Here is a 21,005-nt window from a genome sequence, read left to right on the forward strand (position 1 = left end):
AATTGGAGGGCACATTAAGGGGGTGTTTGGTATAGGTTTTTTAAAGGGGTGGAAACGGAATCATGTTAGTGTTTCCGTTACATTGTGTTTGGTTACGGACTAAAGTAACACAAATCGTTAGTAAGTGGTAACCATTTCCACCCAATTGTTTCCGCCGTAATGAGTGAGGAAACAGATTCTCTTTCCTTCCTTTAACACAAAAAATACAGAAAACTCTTCTCCCTCCTCTTCGCTCGCTCGATTTTCTACTGCAAATCTCTAGATCTTGCTAGACGATTCTACAAGGAAAGCTCCAATTCTCCAGATCTTGCTCCTAAATTTTCAATTTTCTACTGCAAATATCAGGTTTGCTATCTTCATTTCTCTCGTTCAATTTCTAGGGTTCATGCAATATCAATTTTGCCGTTTCTGGTTTGAATTATTTACTTGCTTGTTCGATTGAATTTTTTTTTTATCTTTTGTTGATTTTCTGCTGAATTTGATAGTATATAATTATATATTGCTATTATTGCTATAATTGTTGATTATTGCTATACTCGCTCGACAATATACATGACTCTGATTTAGATATAATTACAATGTTGTATTTGCTAATCTGCGTGATTGGTGGAGCATTCTTTGTTGATTAACTAGATATTGATATAATTACTATGTTTTATTTGCTAATCTGCGTGATTGGTGGAACATTCTTTGTTGATTGCTGTTGTTTTGCTGTTTATCGGGTTCAAGGGTTGGAGGTGAACTTATGAGAGGTGGATGGGGTTTCTGGTGGTGAGGATCGGTGGTTTTTTGATTGGGTAAGTGAATGTCATGGTGATGGTGGTTTTTGGGTGAGTTTTGAAGTTAAAGATGGTAGTATATTTTACCTGGAACGCCTGGAAACGTATCAGTATCAAGTGAGTAATTCGACAATGGGATGACGAATGATTTCATCCGATTTGTGCAGTATTTGGATATTCATAATAGCTGTCAATTTTTTTTTGTTTTTTTTTTTATTTTTGTTTTTCGGAAAGAGTCAAATGCAGTAGTTTTTCTACTATTAAATCTCCAATTTTATTGAACTTTCATTTAAACATCATACCATCAAGCCATCCACTTGATTAATAATGTATAATTCGTATGTATGAACTAAATGATATTGGTTATGACTTTTTTTTCCTTTATTATATGGGGGACAGGGGTTGGCTTGAGTAGATTAATTTATAAATTCTTAAACGAATGTCTAATTGGTATTGATTGCTGTTAACACACCAAATTATTTCTATCTAATTGATAGAGGATATTGCGTGCTTATTATATATATTCAACCTCTTATATGTTGTAATTGCGTGCTTATTATATAATAAATAAAATCATTTTCTAGTTTTCTATCGCAGACGATTACCTCATGTATGTTATTGCTCCATCCGGCCAAAAATCAGATTATGTTGATCGATGATGTATTTGTTTCTTGTATTTTAATGGTTTTTGATGGGTAATATATTGATACTATTGTATATTTTTTGGACTAGTTTTTCAAGATTTCTACAATGCCCCGACTTATGCGTTCCTCAAGGAAGAAAAAGCTAAAACAAATACAACTAGTTATTTCAATGGTTATTATTATTTTGATGATGTATTGGATGTGGCATATGATGTGTGTTGTTACAATAAAGGGTGTTCAATTGAAAGAAAGAAAAAGAAACAAAAAGTTGCTACGAATGTTAGTTTTGAGAGGGCTTTATAAAGAGAGTGATGTGAAATGCAAGAGTGAGCTTCGCGTTAATAGAAGAACTTTCAATATTATTTGTGAGATGCTTAGAGACATTGGTGGTTTGAGTGGAACAAAAAACATGTCACTTCAAGAGATCGTAGCCATGTTTTTATACACGTTGGCTCACCACAAGAAGAATAGGTCTATTGGACAATATTTCTTTAGAAGTGGAGAAACCGTGAGCCGACAATTTCACCTTTGTCTAAGGGCACTTCTCAAATTACACGAAGTATTACTTTACAATCCCACACCAATATTAGATGATTGTGAAGATGAAAGGTGGAAATTTTTCAAGGTATTGGTCTTTTTTAAGCCCCTAAGTTTTTCTAGGATTTTCTTATTTTTGATTGTATGTAAGTAATATTTTTTCTTATTTTTGTAGAATTGTTTAGGGGCATTAGATGGGACTTACATTAATGTAAATGTGCCTTCACAAGAACGACCAAAATATAGAACAAGAAAAGGAACAATTGCTATGAATGTATTGGGTGTTTGTGCACCCAATTTGCAATTTATTTATGTTCTTCCTGGTTGGGAAGGTTCGGCCCATGATATGCGTGTACTTCGCAATGCTCTCTCTAGACCAAACGGTTTTAGGGTACCTCGAGGTAAGTGAAGCTCATTCTTTTGTGAGTGTATAAGTTTTGTTAGTTTTGGTAGGTAGTAATCCTTTCCTTTAATAACTTTGAAGGTAATTATTATTTGGTTGATGCGGGATATACGAATTGTGAGGGTTTTCTTGCTCCATATAGAGGTCAAAGATACCATTTAAAAGAATGGACGGATCGACAACCCGAAAGTGCCGAGGAGTTCTATAACATGAAACATGCTAGGGCGCGAAATGTGATTGAGAGATGTTTTGGCCTACTTAAAGGAAGATGGAGTATTCTTAGAAGTCCTTCATTTTTCCCTATAAGAACTCATGGACGTATCGTGATGGCTTGTTGCTTATTGCATAATCTAATTAGAAAATTCATGCCTACGGATGATATAAACGAAGATGAATTGAATGAATCCGATGATGATTCCGAAAGTGATTCCGATGATGAAAGGGAATTTATTACAAGTGTTGCTACTTCGGATCATTGGACCAATTTTAGAAACAAATTAGCCGAAGATATGTTTAATGATTGGAGGGCAAGAGGTAGACATGGTCAATAGCAAAAAATGTATGATTTTTTTTACCTTCGATTATATTATAGACATGGTCATCTGCCTTCTGTTCTTTTTATTTCTAATTTGCCTACTGTTATTTCTAATCTGCCTTATGTTATTTCTAATTTGTTTAGGATGGAGGCTAGCAATCGAGGAAGAGGTAAAAATAAAAGGTATTGGACGTATGAAGAAGATGCGGTTCTAATAAGATATTTGCATGAGTTGAGTTGCGATCCGAAGTGGAAGTGTGATAATGGGTTTAAGAATGGTTACATGAATAAGTTGGAAGAGATGATCAATGGTGTACTTCCTAATTGTGGCTTGAGAGCAGTTCCCCACATTGAGTCGAGGATCAAGCATTGGTCGGAGAAATATCGTGCATTTGCAGAAATGTTATCCACCTCGGGATTTGGATGGGATGCTGAGAAGAAATTGTTGCAAGTAGACAAGGTCGTGTACGATGAATGGGTGAAGGTATGAACTGCTATTTCATTCTTCTTTGTTCATTTTTTTCAATTACACTTTAGAATTGCTGCTCTGCTGGACAGTTGTGTGTAAAGGTATGAATGGGTGAAGGTATGAATTGCTGCTGGACAGGGAGAGAAGCAGTGTGTGTAATGGAAGGGGGCAGGGAGGGGAATAGGTGATAGGGGAAAGGGGTAGGTGTTGGACAGTTTATATATGAATTATGTACTGCTACAAATGCTCATTTTGCTTTAAATCTATACCTGGTTTCTTTGTGTTGCCATGTATGAAGCATGGCTGGTCTTTTGTGCAGGTTTTTACGAGGTTAAAAATTAGATATATGTCTGTTTTAGGGGAAGTGTTGTCAAATTTTCTGCAGATTATTCATGGATTAAAAAAAAAACCTGGAAGAGATTCAAGTGTCCTAAGAATGCAAGCTGGAATTGGAAGCAAGTGTGGAGAATAAGAGATATTATGAAATCTGGTTCTTGTGGTGATATATGGATTGATGATGCTAAAAGGCTACACAATAGCTAGTGGTTATAAGTGCAAAAGAAGCTTGGGCAGAATGACTTTTTATGTAATTTTCTTTGCTGGGGCTGTTTCTTGGGGTAAGGGGTGCTGGTGCTTTGTGTGTTGTATTGCAGTCTGCTTTGGACTGTGGTGATTATTGTTGATGATTGTTTCTATTATATTTTTTGTGGTTTTATTTTCTGTGATTAACAGTTGCCTGGTTCAGTTCTGATTTTCATGTTTTGACTTGTTGCATTCTCTTATATGGCAGACTCATAAGAAAGCTAAAGGGTTGTTTGGAGTTCCATTCATTCACTATGAAACTCTTGCGGAGATATACGCAAAAGACAAAGCTACCGGAGATGCAAGTGAGTCGTTTGTTGATGCTATAGAAGAAATGGGTCAAGAGATTGATAAGCAACCATTCAATGTCGAGAGTGATGAAGAAGATGATGTGAATTCTACTCATTCGGACACTTATTCTTCTACAAGTCAATCCGGAAAACGCCCCATGAAGATAGAGGATGATCATATAACTCCTTCAAAAATGGCAAAAGTGAAGGCTTCTACAATTCATTCTTCTGCAAGTGATTCTACTACTCAATCCGGAAAACCCTCTATAAAGGCGAAGGAGACTAAGGTGAAAGGAAAGAACAAGGTAAATTTGAAGAGTTTGTGTAGGAATGATGATGATGATTTGGTGGCCTCCCTCCATGATTGTTCCAACAATTTTGGGAAGATATTTGAAAATATCAATGTTAATCTCGGGACTATGGCTAGTGCATGGTCTAAAGCGGAAGAAAGGGAGCAAAGAATGGATGAAAAGGTGAACAAGGTATTGGACGAGGTGATGAAGTTAGATGGCATTTCTCCATCCGAAGCTTTAGAGGTTGCTACTATTCTCATGGCGGAAGAACATAAGCTTCGCATCTTCTATCAAGCACCATTTAATATGAAAAAACAATATGCAATTGATCTTCTTAAGAAGAAGTAGCAACTTGAGCAATGTCTTTGTTTTTTTGTTGAACATATGCAACTTGAGCAATATAGGTTATTTTATTATTAGTCAATGTTTGGATAATTAATGAGTGTCAACTTTGCTATATATATATATATATATATATATAATATATATATATATATATATATGCAATACAGGTTATTTTATTTTTTTTTTATCTTTTTTTTACCATAAAAAAATGTAGCATAGACAATATTATATTATTCATTCTTATTTTTCATTTCCGTTTGTTATACCAAACAAGAGGAAATGTAATGGTGATAATTGTTTTCGTTTCCTTTGATGTACCAAACAACTAGTAAGGGTAACACTTTTTGTTACCTTTTCCCCTCCTAATTTATTTCCATTCCGTTTCCTATACTAACTCCATACCAAACACCCCCTAATTGGCCACAATCTATAAAATAAATTGATGGTTCACTTTATGCTCATCCTAAAGCCATTACTATTGGAGAGTCCAAGACCCCTAACCCACCCCTTACTCCTTTCATCCTCTATTATATTTGCTCACCCCAAGGTTCTATGTTAGGTTAAGCAAAAGAAAAAAAACCACCCTTACTTTTTTCGTAAAAACAAGATGGGCAAAACAATATATTTGAAATTACAAGACAAAATAGGGAAAAATAGATTTGAAATTATAAACAAAACAGGGTGTATTCAACAAAGGGAATGGGAATCAACTACCATGAATCCCTTTGTTGATGTTTGATAGACAAATTCAATTATTCCCTTTACCCTTCCCATCACCCAATTTTCTACCTTCATCTCCCCCCCCCCCAAGTGAATCTCCTAAACTCTTCTTTAGCCAACTACCTTGACCAACTTCAAACTACCTTGACCACCCTTGAAAGCACCAACTGACCACCGACCACCGGAAACATCGCCCTAACACTCACCACTGCACAACCAACATCCTTCCCCACCAAAACCACCAAGGAAAAAAAACCCACGCACACCCAAAACCACGCTTCCCTACCGAAACCACCCAAAACCCACCTTCCTCGAAACCGCCCAAACCCACCCGGAAATAACTTTACACCCACCACGTTCGCCGCCTATTACCCTCAAAACCCACCATGAAAACCACCGAAAAAAACCTAACCATCTCAATAAACAACCCAAACCACCCCATAAACAACCCAAATAAACAACCCTTAAAAAAAAACTACCAGATCTACGAAAAAAAAAATTAAATAGAGAGAGAAGAAGGATGGCACGGGTACGGCAGGCGGTGGGTTTCGGAGTCCGACGATGCAAAAATAGAGGATGGAGGGGTGGCAGTGTTGGAGGCTTATGGACTAACAATTGCAAGGGTGGTGGCGGAGAGCAGTGGTGGTGGTGGAGAATGCTGGTGCTTCATATTTGATTCCCATTCTTTTTTAATAAAATAAACTAACACATTATAAATAGGGAAGTTGCTTTCCTTTCTCTCTCATTCCCTTTGCCCTCTACCAACCAAACGTCCCCTAAAATAGAAAGAAAAAAAAGGGAAAAAAAATTAATTCGTAGAAAAGTAGAGCCAAAAACTAATGACTACAGTCAACTTAAGTTCTGATTATTGCGGAGCTGGCATTGTTCACGGTGTATAAACAAACTATCAAAGGCCTTTGTCATGTCTGAAGTACTATTTAGTTCAAGAGAAATTATAACCCTCCTATTAAATTTGAGCTCAAGAATGATTGATATTTAATTAAGGTTGGATAGAACATTCAATTTATCTTTCAAATTTTTATTTTCGTAATAAATAAAAAACAAATCGATTCGAGGAGGATTTGAGCATTTTTTTGACAAGACACAAGACTTAATGGTATTAGCTATACAGTCCAAGTGTCAAAGGGAAAACAGAACATACTTATAGTACACAATTCAGATGTGCAGAGGTTTAAGGGTGTAATCACAACCAAAAAGGGGGGGGGGGGGGGGGAGGGGACGCCAAAACACTGCAAACTTGCACCATGATTAACTCATGCTAGTTAAGAATTTGAGCAGCTGATAAATAAATAAATAAATAAATAAAAGACATTTAAATAAAGATTAAGGAGCTCTGTTCTGCTCTACCTCTAACAATTTTTGCATTTCTGTTGTGGTGGAGTTTTCCTCGTCGCTTCTTGCTGCTTTCTTGAACCATGTGTTTGCATAACATAAGATGGTGGGAACAAGTAGCCACCCTTGTCATACCTGGACAATAATAATATAGAAGATGCCAATTATAGTATTCAAATATAATCAATGGTATTATTGGGAAAACAGTACAACACATCCTAAGTTTTATACATTTAGCTAATTCAGGATTAATTGACAACAGATCATGTCAGAGTATATAAAATATACAATACTAAAATACTTTCTGTCCTTCTGATCATATTCTAAGTCTCATAGGGTTTTTTTTTTTACATTATACAATTTATAGTCCGTCCAACTTCCACATTTGCACTAAACTTGGAGTAATTTAGAGTAAGATCTACAAAATGGTAGAAAAGGGGCATAGTTTCCACAGTTCTATGTGAAAGAAAATTAATCAAGGATTACTGAAAACATTATTATTAAATAAATTATTAAAAAAAACAAGAAGATAAAAGACAATTCTACAAAAAAAGAAAAGAAGATAGAAGATAAGTATACCCTTTCCAATTCTTTGGAGGTTCCAACATTGGGATATAGGGAATAATCATGTATCGAGCCTGCTAAAAAAAGCAGTAAAAGTTTGTTAGGTTATGTAAACAACTCTAGAATCACTTAATGATTTAATACAACATAACGTAAATAGTTATTGTAAGTGCATTTAGCTTTAGTAATTTAGTGCAATATTTCTTGGGGAACAGTTCACATGCAAATAAGAATTGCGTATATTTTATAGATGTCAGATAACAATGAACGAGAAGCTTACAAACCTATCAATCCCTTTTAAAACAAGCGAGTCACATTCTATAACTCCATATCTTTTCACCACTTGCTGTCTTCACAAAGTAAAAATAAAAAGTCAAAGAGTGAGAAGTTACTGAGATAATTTAACTAAACCACTATCTATCTTCAAGAAAGCCTCACCACAATGACACGATGTCACTTATGATGTCTAATGTACATTTTTCCTTCAAATTGTTAAGTTATTCATTGGCCATTAAGAATTATGTATGTAAGGGTAAAGAAGTACTTAATTCAACATTCCTAAATTTCAACCTATGGAAGTAAATAATCTCCACTATCAAAATACAACCACAACAGTTCTGAATTTCTCCTTTTTTCGTAACTTTTAACACCTTCACATAGTTTTTCAAGAACATATTTTCACCAATTCAAATTCTTAATTTGCCTAACATCATCAAGTGCCTTAGCAATCCTAAGGTCAGCGGTTCTGTTAGAAGTAGGAGCTAAAAATGTGGATACTACATGCATAACAAAGAGTTGCAAACTCGATCATCTCCACCTTGACCTAAAGTAGGTATCCTTTCCAAAAATTAAGTGGAATTTGGTCATTTTCATATGTCAACCAAAAATTCAACCTCCAATTATGTATGAAAACAAAGTCGGGGTATCTCCTCAACATTTTTGGGGTTCAAAGGAAGGAAAAACACATCATACTCAGTCACCACAAACTCCTTACTATTATCAATTGAAAACATGCAGCTACCACAGTCAAAACAATCAATTAGCCACCTGTACATACTAGTAGGATTCCTTTTCAACTTAAATGATAACAACCCTCCAAAACCAATTTCATTGACAGAAATTTTTTGATCATCAGTAAACTTAGAAATCATGTCAACCAAATTCAAAGGCCTACATTTAGTTTTAAATGGCCGCAATATGCAAAATAGAAATAATAATGCATAGTGTAAGGAGGGTGATCCCATCGTAAGGGGGTCCTTCCTTAGATGCCCATGGCCATTTAAAAGCCTAGGACTTTACACTTGTTAGGGTGTATTAGGATTTGAATTCCTAACTGTTTGGGAGACCTTGAATTAGAAATGATACTCTCATCACGCTTTTTGTAAGAAACAAGTAGGAGTCGCCAATGAGTTTTACGAAAACTCATAAACCTCGTTCATGCCTTTCTCCCAAGTAGAGTTCAAGGGATAATTAGCACGAATCATAAGTTTACCCATGCCCAAATTGGTCTACATAAACCAGAAATGAGTTCGGGAGCGAGGATACTAAGATAACGTTCCCTTTAGAGGGCAATTGCTATCTTAGCCCTAGTACGGCCTCTACTAGCTCTTACTTTTTCTCAATTTCATTACCAAACAATATATGCAACGTGATACCTAAAGACTAAGTTAGTTGATTTTATTTACAAGCATTAATCACATAGGAATTACATTGCAAAAGTCGTTATTCTTAATTAATAATATTCGTGAAAGAACAATAAATAAACAAGATTCGCCCTGTCTTAAGTGATAAAACAACAATTAATTATTCCAATTCTAGTCTTGATTAACGAAAGAATACTATGTGAATTAATTAATTAAAAGTTTGTTTAACGTGATCAAACAACACTAGTTAATCAATTAAATTTATTTAAACAATAAAAGAAAAGTGATTTATCTAAGTGCTCAGGAAACTAACCGTTCTTCTTTTATGTTTGATCTCCGTTTAATGTGTTTATGGACTTTCTTTCTTCTTCTTACCTCCAAGGACTTCAATGGATTCAATTAGGGTTGAAAAGTATTTGGAAAGATAGAAGAAAAAGTAGTATGATAGTAAGAGAAGTTAAGAGATTAGGGTTTTGAGAATACTAAGGTTTTAATTCTGAATTTTCCAGTCCCTGTAATGCTGAACGAAGACCCCTATTTATAGGCGTATGGATCTAGGTTTAGGGTTTTAGAGCTGCACCGTCAGGTGGCGTCCGCAACTCTCTAAGTCGCGTTGGATGTCGTGCGCATCTCAATGACACGCAAGGCGCGCGCATCTGATTGAGTTGCGCTAGTTTGCGGTTTGCCTTATACAAAAACGCGTTTTTAAAACTTCCATAACTTTTGATTGCGAAGTTCGATTAAGGCGTGTGAGATGTCATTGGAAATCTCTGAATGTCTAATTTCTAATTCTGTTAGATTTATGTGAAAATATATTATGGATCAAAAGTTATGGCCGTTGGAGTGCAAGGGTGTCGATTTTAGGGCCCGGTTTAGTGCTTTGATCATAACTTCTTTGTTTTGGCTCGGAATTGGGCTTATAATATACCGTTGGAAAGCTATTTAAAATGGATATCCATTTTTATAGTCCTTTCATGGGAATTTGATAGTTGGTTCATCTTTTTGGCTCGGTTTATCAACAATGTAGGTTCCATTGGATCCAATCATTGCATTTGACGCATTTGGGTCCGTTATTAATCAAGTTTAAACATGTATGAACACATTTTAGGTCTAATTAGTAATCGGACAAGGCTCTAAGATAACTTGGTCTCAAATATGGGTTTTAACTTACTTCATAATGCTTTTCGTAGTCCATACACACTTCAACTTTGATCTAACATGAAGAACGGATTTTTGTATTATCATCGCACTTCCTTTCAGGACAAGAGGCCAAAAGTAGGTGTTTACACATAGTCACACAAACGTGCATGTTGAATCTAACTTTTTGAGAGCACTCCAACGTAAATAAAGTTACTTACGTAGGTACATCACCACCAGCTTCACCAGCTTCACCTATTTATTTCTTCGTTCTTATCCTGGGCTTCTTAACATGAACAAGAGCAGTAGCTTCAACGCTAGGTTCGGGTTCATCTTCACGAGTTCTCTTTTGCCGAGATGAAGGTGAACCAGTTGCAGGAACTGGATGCTCATGAACCTCTCTAGAAACATCTTCTTCAGCAACACTCTTTTTCTTTTTAGCTCTAGTATTCTTCTTCAAGCCTTTGGCACCATTTGTATACAAAACAAAACCAAAATGTAAATTATAGTGACCTTACTGAAACAACATTGACCAGAAAATTTAAGACCGTGACATGTCTGTAGACACCCATTTGTGTCTCCCCAAAACCAAACCCAGTGATGAATACCTTTCACGTCGAACCATAATCGAATGAGGTGAAAGTGTGAAAAGTCTAGTGTTGCGGTTAGTTTTTGTTAAAATTCTTTCTTTCTGTTTTCGAAAACCCACTCTATTTTATGAAAACGTCCATTCCAGTTTAGTTTGGTCCATGATAAGGATCCAATAATGGTGTAGTTGGATGGGGTTTGAAAGACCTTTCCAACGATATATTATAAGCCCAATTCCGATGATTATCGAGGAAGTTATGGCCAAAATACTAAATTGGGCCCAAACCGGATTTTACCTACGACCCAATGATCATGAGGAGGGTCCAAAGGTTTAATCCTATTCCTAAACTAATTAGGATTGATTAGAATCTTCTATAAGTTTCTAAAATATCTTAATTATCCTTTTTTTGAAAAGATAAGATTAAGGAATTTGATTTAAATATAAACTTTCCTTTTTTATAAAACTTTCCTTTTTTTAAAGTCCTAATTCTATTCGGATTTAAACATGTTCAAAGACAGTCAGATATTATTTTCGTGCCTCATATTTTTATCCAAATTTTATATGGTTGGATAGATCTTGAAATTATCTTTCCAATGATATATTATAATAATAATTCTGAGCTATAACGGAAAAGATATGAATAAGATATCAAACTCTATCCAAAACTGACACCGTCTCACTATTTCGTTCATATCTTTTATTCTACAACATATTTTAATCTGATTCTAATTGGGTTAGAAAGTAGACTTCAAGATCTTTCCAAATACATCTTATTCCGATTCTTGGATCAAAAGATATGATAAAAACAAATCCGCAAAAACTGTTGTCTACGAGTTTTATTTCGATTCGAATTTGGATTCTTTTCTTCATTCTTCGACCCTCTATTTTTCCTATAAATAGAGGTCATATCTCCCCTTTTTCAATAAAAAAACTCTCATCAAGATTTTCTTGATTATTCTCTCTCTCTCTCTCTTTTTCTAAACTAACCTTTTCTCAAATACAAAATTCCGCATTCATTAGATCTAGAAACACCTAGCCATATTCGAAGTTGCCTTCGCCCTAGACGTGAAAGGTTTTAATTTCTGAGGGTTTGGTCCCAAATCTCTATTTCAATTATTTAATATAATTGTTTTGTTTATTATTTTCCTTAAAGTTACTAACGTGTGTATTTTGTTATTAGAAAGAGGTACGAGGCATCCAAGTAAGTACTTTATTGATTTATTGATATTATGATGTAGACATCATGTTTATATTGTTATTATTATATTCCTAGTATCATGTCTAGGGTATTTTTAATATTAAATATGATTGTTATGATGCCTTTTATTCTCTTCCTAATATTTATTCATGTTAGTATCATGTTAGGGCTAAAGATTTGATTTTTATCGCTTAGTGACATGCTAGGGTTTGTTATTAATCTTGTTAGTATCATGCCTAGGAACTTGCTATTTTTATTATGCTTTAATATTATCATGAATATGATTATGATTATAATTGTTATAATGACTATGAATATTATTATTTTGATGATTATTTTATTTATGATAATTATTTCAATTATTATTAATATGATGATTATTTTTGTTTATGATTATTATTCATGATTATTGATTATTATTATGTTGCTTGATGTTTATTGTTATTGCTTGATCACACCTTTTATGCATGTTAAAGGGAATTTGGTACTTGTAATCACGCTTAATAAGATAATTAATAATCTTGTTAGGGTTAATGTGATTATAATTCAAGTGATCGCCAATAATAGTTTGTTTGTGCATTAAATTCAACCAACATAGATTAAACAGGTTTAGGGTTAAACCTATTGATTGCATGTTAGTCAGAAAGCGCACATGAATACGAGCAGAATAAAGTAGAGGCCTATTATTAGGGCAGATTCAATCTCTTTTAGGTTGGATTTGTACCATCATCCCCGAACCCTTATTTGGTTCATGACCTTATGGAGTTGACGATCTCTTGGATCGTTAAGGGGTGTAACCTTCACCTCGTGAACGGTTTACAAGTTCCTTAAAAACTTGTTGGCGACTCTTTTGCTCTATCTTCTTCCCTTTTGGACGCCACCGTAATTTAGTGTATGATCACAATGGGGTTCAAGCTAGTGGGATTTTAAAGGCTTGAAATTATTCCCTACAGTTTTTGGCGACTCTGATGGGGAGGATTTCTATTTTAATTCCTGAATTTGTTTCGGTAATGATTTAGAATGAGTGGATGAGACTCGAAAAGTTCTAAGTATTTCATGTGCGTAATTTTGATTAACATTATTGTCATATGCATAAAAAGGTTCTCATTGGAAAGACCATCCGTAATGAGTCAAAAACATAGGATTTTACACGTAGGAAATTTGAGAAATGTCTTTCACAACTGGGACTGAAATAACACCGCGTGAAACTGGATGATTTTATTGAGCACGGAAAGCTGTTGAGGCATGTGGGAAGTAGCGTCAGGGGCCAGAGCTTGGCGCCAAACTTTTAGCCGTAGCGCCAGACGCCAGTATTGGCGCCAAGCGCTACAGTTAAAAGTTGGCGCCAGTCTCTGTTTGCTGGCGCCAATTTCCCCCAATACCGACCGGTTTTTCGTATTGTTTGCTCGATCCTACTTCCTGATTGAATTTTTTTTCTCACTTTTCTGAAACCCATATGTGTTCTACATATGGACATAACCCTCTGGGAATTCAGGCTCCATCTACCCGATTGAACGCTCCTGGCAACAAAGGGTACATCCGACATGTTGAATTCACCAAACCATGGAAGTGAGTTTTTTCTAAAACTCGCGGTGTCCCATCCACACGCGCTAACCCTTCACGGTTAGGCTTCTGCGCGGTGCATCCGGACAATTAACCATGGACCCTCTATTGACTAAACCATATCCCGAACTTTAGAGAACTAGAGCCATGGTTAGGTTGTAAACTCATTGCATCATATTGTGCCTACTTGACTAATTGTGCATTATTTGTTGTGCATACTCTATGTGATTTTTCCTAACCGTTTGTTTGACTTGTGTTAAGACTAAATAAATTGATTAATGACTAAAGGACTTTGTTTAATTAATTAATTAATTAATTTGAGCTAATAAATGAACATAAAATCGAGTCATAGTTCCTCTAAGTCAACCCGGATTTTAATTCTCGTATACTGCAAAAACGTCAACTTTTTTTGGTCATATCTGAAGTTCTAGAAAGAACTACGAGTCGTTAAACCTATGGATCTGTAGCCCCGAGTTTTATCTTTAATTCGGCGTTGGGTTCATCCCAATTAGAGTCGCAGATCAAAAGTTATGACTAAAATACCACAGTCTGTCCAGTTTAATGCATATATGTGAAGTCTTTACTTAGTCTTTGCTTGAGTCTAGTCACATAGTCTAGCCACATGGTCATGACAAAAGTCTCAACATGTCATCTACACTCACTAGTCTTAGCACACACTTTGAGTATACATCACCATGGCCATGTCTTAGGTTCATGCATGAGTCGGTCTTTTCCGTCATTTAAGTTGGGGGTATATTCTACTTCTAATTCTTCATATCCCTCCACCTCCATCATCTTCTTTCACATCCTATTCCAATCTTTCTTCACTTCTTCCATCCATGTGTGTTGAATTGAGTTTGAGTCATATGATTGACAAACAAAAAATGAGGGTGATGATGAAACAACACAAGACAAGAGGCGAGCTTCAACGACAAGATTTTGTGACCTCTTTTTTCTATTTCTTTTTTTATCTACCCTTTCCTCAATAAGTCTAGCATAGGCACCTTTTCTTTCCCTTTAGATTGTTTTTGTAGTCTTTTTTCTTTTTCCTTTTTAATAAAATGAGCATTTATTTCTTTATATATGATCATTTCATTACATTGCATTCAAAAAAAAATAAAAAAAAAACCATGTCGAATTAAGCACAAGGCATACTAATAATTTGAGGCACCCCTTGTAGCCACATCATATCTCCTTTCACCCTTCAATTATACATCCTTTCTTCATAAACCACTTTGAGCCTCGTCTAACGATAGACCCTTCTTTTTTAACCTACATCTATCTAACCTTGGGATGGGATGGTGTGCAACTTTTGCAATTCTAAAAAAAAAGCTTGAGTGATTTCAAAAGATCAAAATAAAAATAAAAGAAAAATAAATAAATAAAAGTGTACAAAAGGGTAAGTGTTCCAATGTCTTTGATATGAAAATATCTTCGATAAGAACACGTCTCAGATTGCGTCTCTTATCGAGTGCTCGGTACCGTGCATGAGAAACATGAATGCCAAGTGAGTGATAGACCGCATGATCGGGATTTCCCACACTTATTAAAATAAAATAAATGCTAAAGCAAAAGATGAAAGAGAGCTAAAAAAAGAGTAGAAAACCTCAAGCATAAAAATACAAATATTCAAAAGCAAGGTTACACACCTTGGGGGGCTTATCTAGGGTCTTGAGCCTTTATCCCCTTTTTCTTCAAACCTTTAGCCTAACCACGTTACAACCCTTAAAAAGACCTTTTTTGAGGTATATACACTTGTGCGAGGTTCGGCTAGAGCTACGTTCGGCCTGATTCCTAACGGATACGTAGGCAACCTCACATCGAGGTGCGGCCGTAATAAACATGCATTCATATTCACATTCACACACTTCCACCATGATCATATCAAAGGGATTTACTATGCTCATCCCTTTTCACTTAGAGCTAGACTTGGGGGCTTGATCCCTACATCATTAGCTTACCTAGCCTAAGAGTCACCATTATTTGACTCTTCTAAAAATAATATTTTCCCACATACTTAGCTTTTGCGGCCTAGCTTTTGTTTTCGAAACTTGCGTTTCTCCAAACTCAGTCAAAGTGGGGGCTTCTGTAGACACCCATTTGTGTCTCCTCAAAACAAAACCCAGTGATGAATACCTTTCACGTCGAACCATAATCGAATGAGGTGAAAGTGTGAAAAGTCTAGTGTTGCGGTTAGTTTTTGTTAAAATTCTTTCTTTCTGTTTTCGAAAACCCACTCTATTTTATGAAAACGTCCATTCCAGTTTAGTTTGGTCCATGATAAGGGTCCAATAATTGTGTAGTTGGATGGGGTTTGAAAATACCTTTCCAACGATATATTATAAGCCCAATTCCGATGATTATCGAGGAAGTTATGACCAAAATACTAAATTGGGCCCAAACCGGATTTTACCTACGACCCAATGATCATGAGGAGGGTCCAAAGGTTTAATCCTATTCCTAAACTAATTAGGATTGATTAGAATCTTCTATAAGTTTCTAAAATATCTTAATTATCCTTTTTTGAAAAGATAAGATTAAGGAATTTGATTTAAATATAAACTTTCCTTTTTTATAAAACTTTCCTTTTTTTAAAGTCCTAATTCTATTCGGATTTAAACATGTTCAAAGACAGTCAGATATTATTTTCGTGCCTCATATTTTTATCCAAATTTTATATGGTTGGATAGATCTTGAAATTATATTTCCAATGATATATTATAATAATAATTCCGAGCTATAACGGAAAAGATATGAATAAGATATCAAACTCTATCCAAAACTGACACCGTCTCACTATTTCGTTCATATCTTTTATTCTACAACATATTTTAATCTGATTCTAATTGGGTTAGAAAGTAGACTTCAAGATCTTTCCAAAGACATCTTATTCTTCTTATTCCGATTTTTGGATCAAAAGATATGATAAAAAAAAATCCGCAAAAACTGTTGTCTACGAGTTTTATTTCGATTCGAATTTGGATTCTTTTCTTAATTCTTCGACCCTCTTTTTTTCCTATAAATAGAGGTCATATCTCCCCTTTTTCAATAAAAAAACTCTCATCAAGATTTTCTTGATTATTCTCTCTCTCTCTCTCTTTTTCTAAACTAGCCTTTTCTCAAATACAAAATTCCGCATTCATTAGATCTAGAAACACCTAGCCATATTCGAAGTTGCCTTCGCCCTAGACGTGAAAGGTTTTAATTTCTGAGGGTTTGGTCCCAAATCTCTATTTCAATTATTTAATATAATTGTTTTGTTTATTATTTTCCTTAAAGTTACTAACGTGTGTATTTTGTTATTAGAAAGAGGTACGAGGCATCCAAGTAAGTACTTTATTGATTTATTGATATTATGATGTAGACATCATGTTTATATTGTTATTATTATATTCCTAGTATCATGTCTAGGGTATTTTTAATATTAAATATGATTGTTATGATGCCTTTTATTCTCTTCCTAATATTTATTCATGTTAGTATCATGTTAGGGCTAAAGATTTGATTTTTATCGCTTAGTGACATGCTAGGGTTTGTTATTAATCTTGTTAGTATCATGCCTAGGAACTTGCTATTTTTATTATGCTTTAATATTATCATGAATATGATTATGATTATAATTGTTATAATGATTATGAATATTATTATTTTGATGATTATTTTATTTATGATAATTATTTCAATTATTATTAATATGATGATTATTTTTGTTTATGATTATTATTCATGATTATTGATTATTATTATGTTGCTTGATGTTTATTGTTATTGCTTGATCACACCTTTTATGCATGTTAAAGGGAATTTGGTACTTGTAATCACGCTTAATAAGATAATTAATAATCTTGTTAGGGTTAATGTGATTATAATTCAAGTGATCGCCAATAATAGTTTGTTTGTGCATTAAATTCAACCAACATAGATTAAACAGGTTTAGGGTTAAACCTATTGATTGCATGTTAGTCAGAAAGCGCACATGAATACGAGCAGAATAAAGTAGAGGCCTATTATTAGGGCAGATTCAATCTCTTTTAGGTTGGATTTGTACCATCATCCCCGAACCCTTATTTGGTTCATGACCTTATGGAGTTGACGATCTCTTGGATCGTTAAGGGGTGTAACCTTCACCTCGTGAACGGTTTACAAGTTCCTTAAAAACTTGTTGGCGACTCTTTTGATCTATCTTCTTCCCTTTTGGACGCCACCGTAATTTAGTGTATGATCACAATGGGGTTCAAGCTAGTGGGATTTTAAAGGCTTGAAATTATTCCCTACAATGTCATAGTAAAGTTCACGTTTACGCAGCATATATGATACATATGGAGCACTAAAAACAGAACCAAAAATAATCAGTAATGTTACTTTAAAAAAAAAAACTAAACAGTTAACATGCATGATAAAGAGAGATTAGCTTTAAGTCAACTAATACATGCTGAGAGTGCATATAACAAGAACATAACAATATGTGCTCCATGAGAAGTAAAAAAGAAAAACAAGAGCTAAGAATCTTTTATACACAATTGCAAGAGCACTTTGATCTTCGTATTCAGTCTACTCAGAAATATTGCACTGGAAGTTGGGGAAAGTAGAAAGCACGAACTCAACTGACTAAAAACTAAACACGTAATGAAGGACTCGAGCTATGGAAAACATTCGATAGTTATGTGAAGCAGTGAAACAATTACAAGACTAAAAGGGCAAATGTAAGATTACTCGCATAAATTAGGTTCCTAGACTTGTAAACGCCAAAGATTATTGATATTACCAGAAGATACCAATGATTCAGCACCAGGAACCTTAGTTTAAACTTTATGTGTTAGTGTTATGCATAATGATTGTGAAAAAATACTGAAGGTGTACAAAAAGATTCTGCTAAAATCCCTTAAAACAAGCACATTCTGCTAAAATCCCCCCAAAACTCAAACTCTCTAAAATTGTAATACCCCGTATTTTTATGTATTTTTATAAAGTATTTAAGTATTAATAAAATGTATTGTTAAGGGCTCAAGTATCTTAATTAAATATTTGAAAGGGTTAAAGTATTTTAAATATAAGGTTTTATAAAAGTAAAGCATATTTTGGGCCAAACGTTTATTAATTATTGGGCAATGTAAATTATTCCTACATACTCTTATTGGAATAACCCATTTCAAAACCCATAACTTAAGCCCTTTCCCATAACTTCAGCCCACATTTTTATAAGCCCAAATTTAACCCTACAATCTCTACTCTATAAATACCCCATGAATCCCCAAAAATTTCCCACACAAAAAGGTTAGTCTTATTTTCTTTCTCTTTTGTTTATTAATTTGTGTAATTATAATTATTAATTTAGTGATTTTGATTTTATGGTTTGAAATTAATTTAATTAGTATCAAATTGTATTTTTGATGATTAAAATTTATAATTTCAGATTTTATAAATGCCATAATTTTCATATTTTGTAAATTTTAAAACCTAGGGTTTTTAGTTATTGAAAATCATGATTTTAGGGTTTTTATGAACAATTGATTTAGGGCTTTTATAGTATTGATGTTTTGAAATTTTGGTGATTATAACTACTGATTAGTTTAACTTAATTTCATATTATTTTGAACACGTACTTCGTGTTTTAATTTTTTAGTTTTTCGTTCGTTAATATTAATCTCGTTTTAATCCCGATCAGGTTCTGAACTCATACGATTTTGATTAAAATAAAAAAAAAAAGTAGTGTTTTTCATGTGGAAACAACGTTTTAAGAAAGACACCACCCTCTCATGGCCAAATTCAGCCTCTAAATATGATTTTCGGGCAGTTTTTGATTTTTAACGAAGTTTTGTTTATGCTTTAAATTTTATCCTTGAATTTAAAAGGGGAAGAGATAATTTAATGTTTCTATGGATAATTTAAGTATAAAGATGTATTTTGATGAAGTTTTAAAGGGTTTTTGATTAGTTTAAAATGCTGGAATTTTATTTAAAGTTGTATAATTGTGATTTTAATAAAAGGGTGTGATTACCATTAAAAAGAAGTTTAATTAGGGGTTTTTAAATAATTTTCATATTATTTTAAGTAGTCTAAAGTGAATTTAAGTTGCTGGAAATTGTGTATACAAGGAGAATTAATATAGTATTATTGTCCCTTTATGTAGGAGACTTGATTCGGGAATGGTTGTAGTGTAATCGGCTACTTTAAGAGCTTAATTGAGGTACGATCGCGTACGTAGCATATTTTGGTGATGAAGTATCATGCTAGGCTTGATTTAAATTAATTCCAAGTAGTATCATGCTAAGATTATGATTGGAAATTGTGGATTATTGATATTGGTGATTAAATTGGAAAGAATGATTTATTTGTGATGGATTATGGAATGGAAAATTATATTTTGGCGTGTTTGTATGAACCACACTTTTATTTATGGCATGTTGGAATTCATATTTAATTAAACTACATGTTTAATTTGGCTTGGAATATTGAAAATGAATTTTATTATGGTTCATATAATTTATATTGATGCTATAAGCATGAGAAAGGAGCTATATAAGTGTCTATGTAGACGAGGAATAAATTGTGTGTTGGTGTCTTCGTGCACTTAAGGTGTTTTTAACACCGAGAGATAGGATTTGTGGCGCTCGATGCGTTTAAGGTGTCTTTGACACTGAGGTAGATTAAAATGGGTTCAACATTAAATATTATGTGGTCACTAATTACTCAAGAATTTAATTGGTATGTTTGATTAATTGAATAATTATTGTTGGTGGAATTATTGTGCTTTGAGAGTCACCACCAAGTTTAATAATATATAAATAACGTAAAGTGAAAGAGATTACGCATCAAAACTCTTGGAAGGTATATACCTTGAGTATGAACTTATGGGGGAGTTATGTGACTTTATATTTGATCATAACTTGTACTGGAGTACAGGACGCTGTACATTCCTTTTATTTATTATTATGCGCAGGAATTCCGCCACATTTGTGTGGTTTTGATGCTGGCACGGTTAGCTCCCGTGTCAGTAACCTCAATTATTTAGGGGAGGTAGAGTTGGAAACCTGTTCGATGCGTAATCAATGCTAAATAAATTATTTAGTGTCTAGTTGAAAGGTGTTGTTGAATGTTGTGTGTGCTTGTAAAACAGGTGCATTGTGGTAAATGTGTGTTGACAGGTGAAATCATGTTAGTGTGTGTCTACTCAAAATCAAACCCAGTGATGAGTACCTTTCACGTCAAATCATAATCGAATGAAGTGAATGTGTGGAAAGTCTAGTATTGCAGTTAGTTTTTATTTCTTTTCGTTCTCTTTGTTTTTGAAAATCTATTTTTAAGAAAACAGCCAATCAAGTTTAGTTTGGTCCATAGAAAGGGTCCAATAATAGTGTAGT

At 34.1% G+C, this 21,005-nt stretch overlaps 1 protein-coding gene across 1 annotated transcript; it reads left to right on the forward strand.

Moving 5' to 3' along the window:
- Positions 1-3,298: 3,298 nt before the first annotated feature.
- On the forward strand, positions 3,299-4,988 carry LOC110695851. The gene is made up of 2 exons (XM_021873076.1): positions 3,299-3,382; positions 4,158-4,988. The coding sequence occupies exons 1-2, from the start codon at positions 3,299-3,301 to the stop codon at positions 4,878-4,880; spliced, it is 807 nt and encodes a 268-aa protein (XP_021728768.1). The 3' UTR covers positions 4,881-4,988.
- Positions 4,989-21,005: the final 16,017 nt, after the last annotated feature.

This window comes from Chenopodium quinoa, unplaced genomic scaffold, assembly GCF_001683475.1.
Source record: "Chenopodium quinoa cultivar QQ74 unplaced genomic scaffold, ASM168347v1, whole genome shotgun sequence".
NCBI lineage: Eukaryota > Viridiplantae > Streptophyta > Magnoliopsida > Caryophyllales > Amaranthaceae > Chenopodium > Chenopodium quinoa.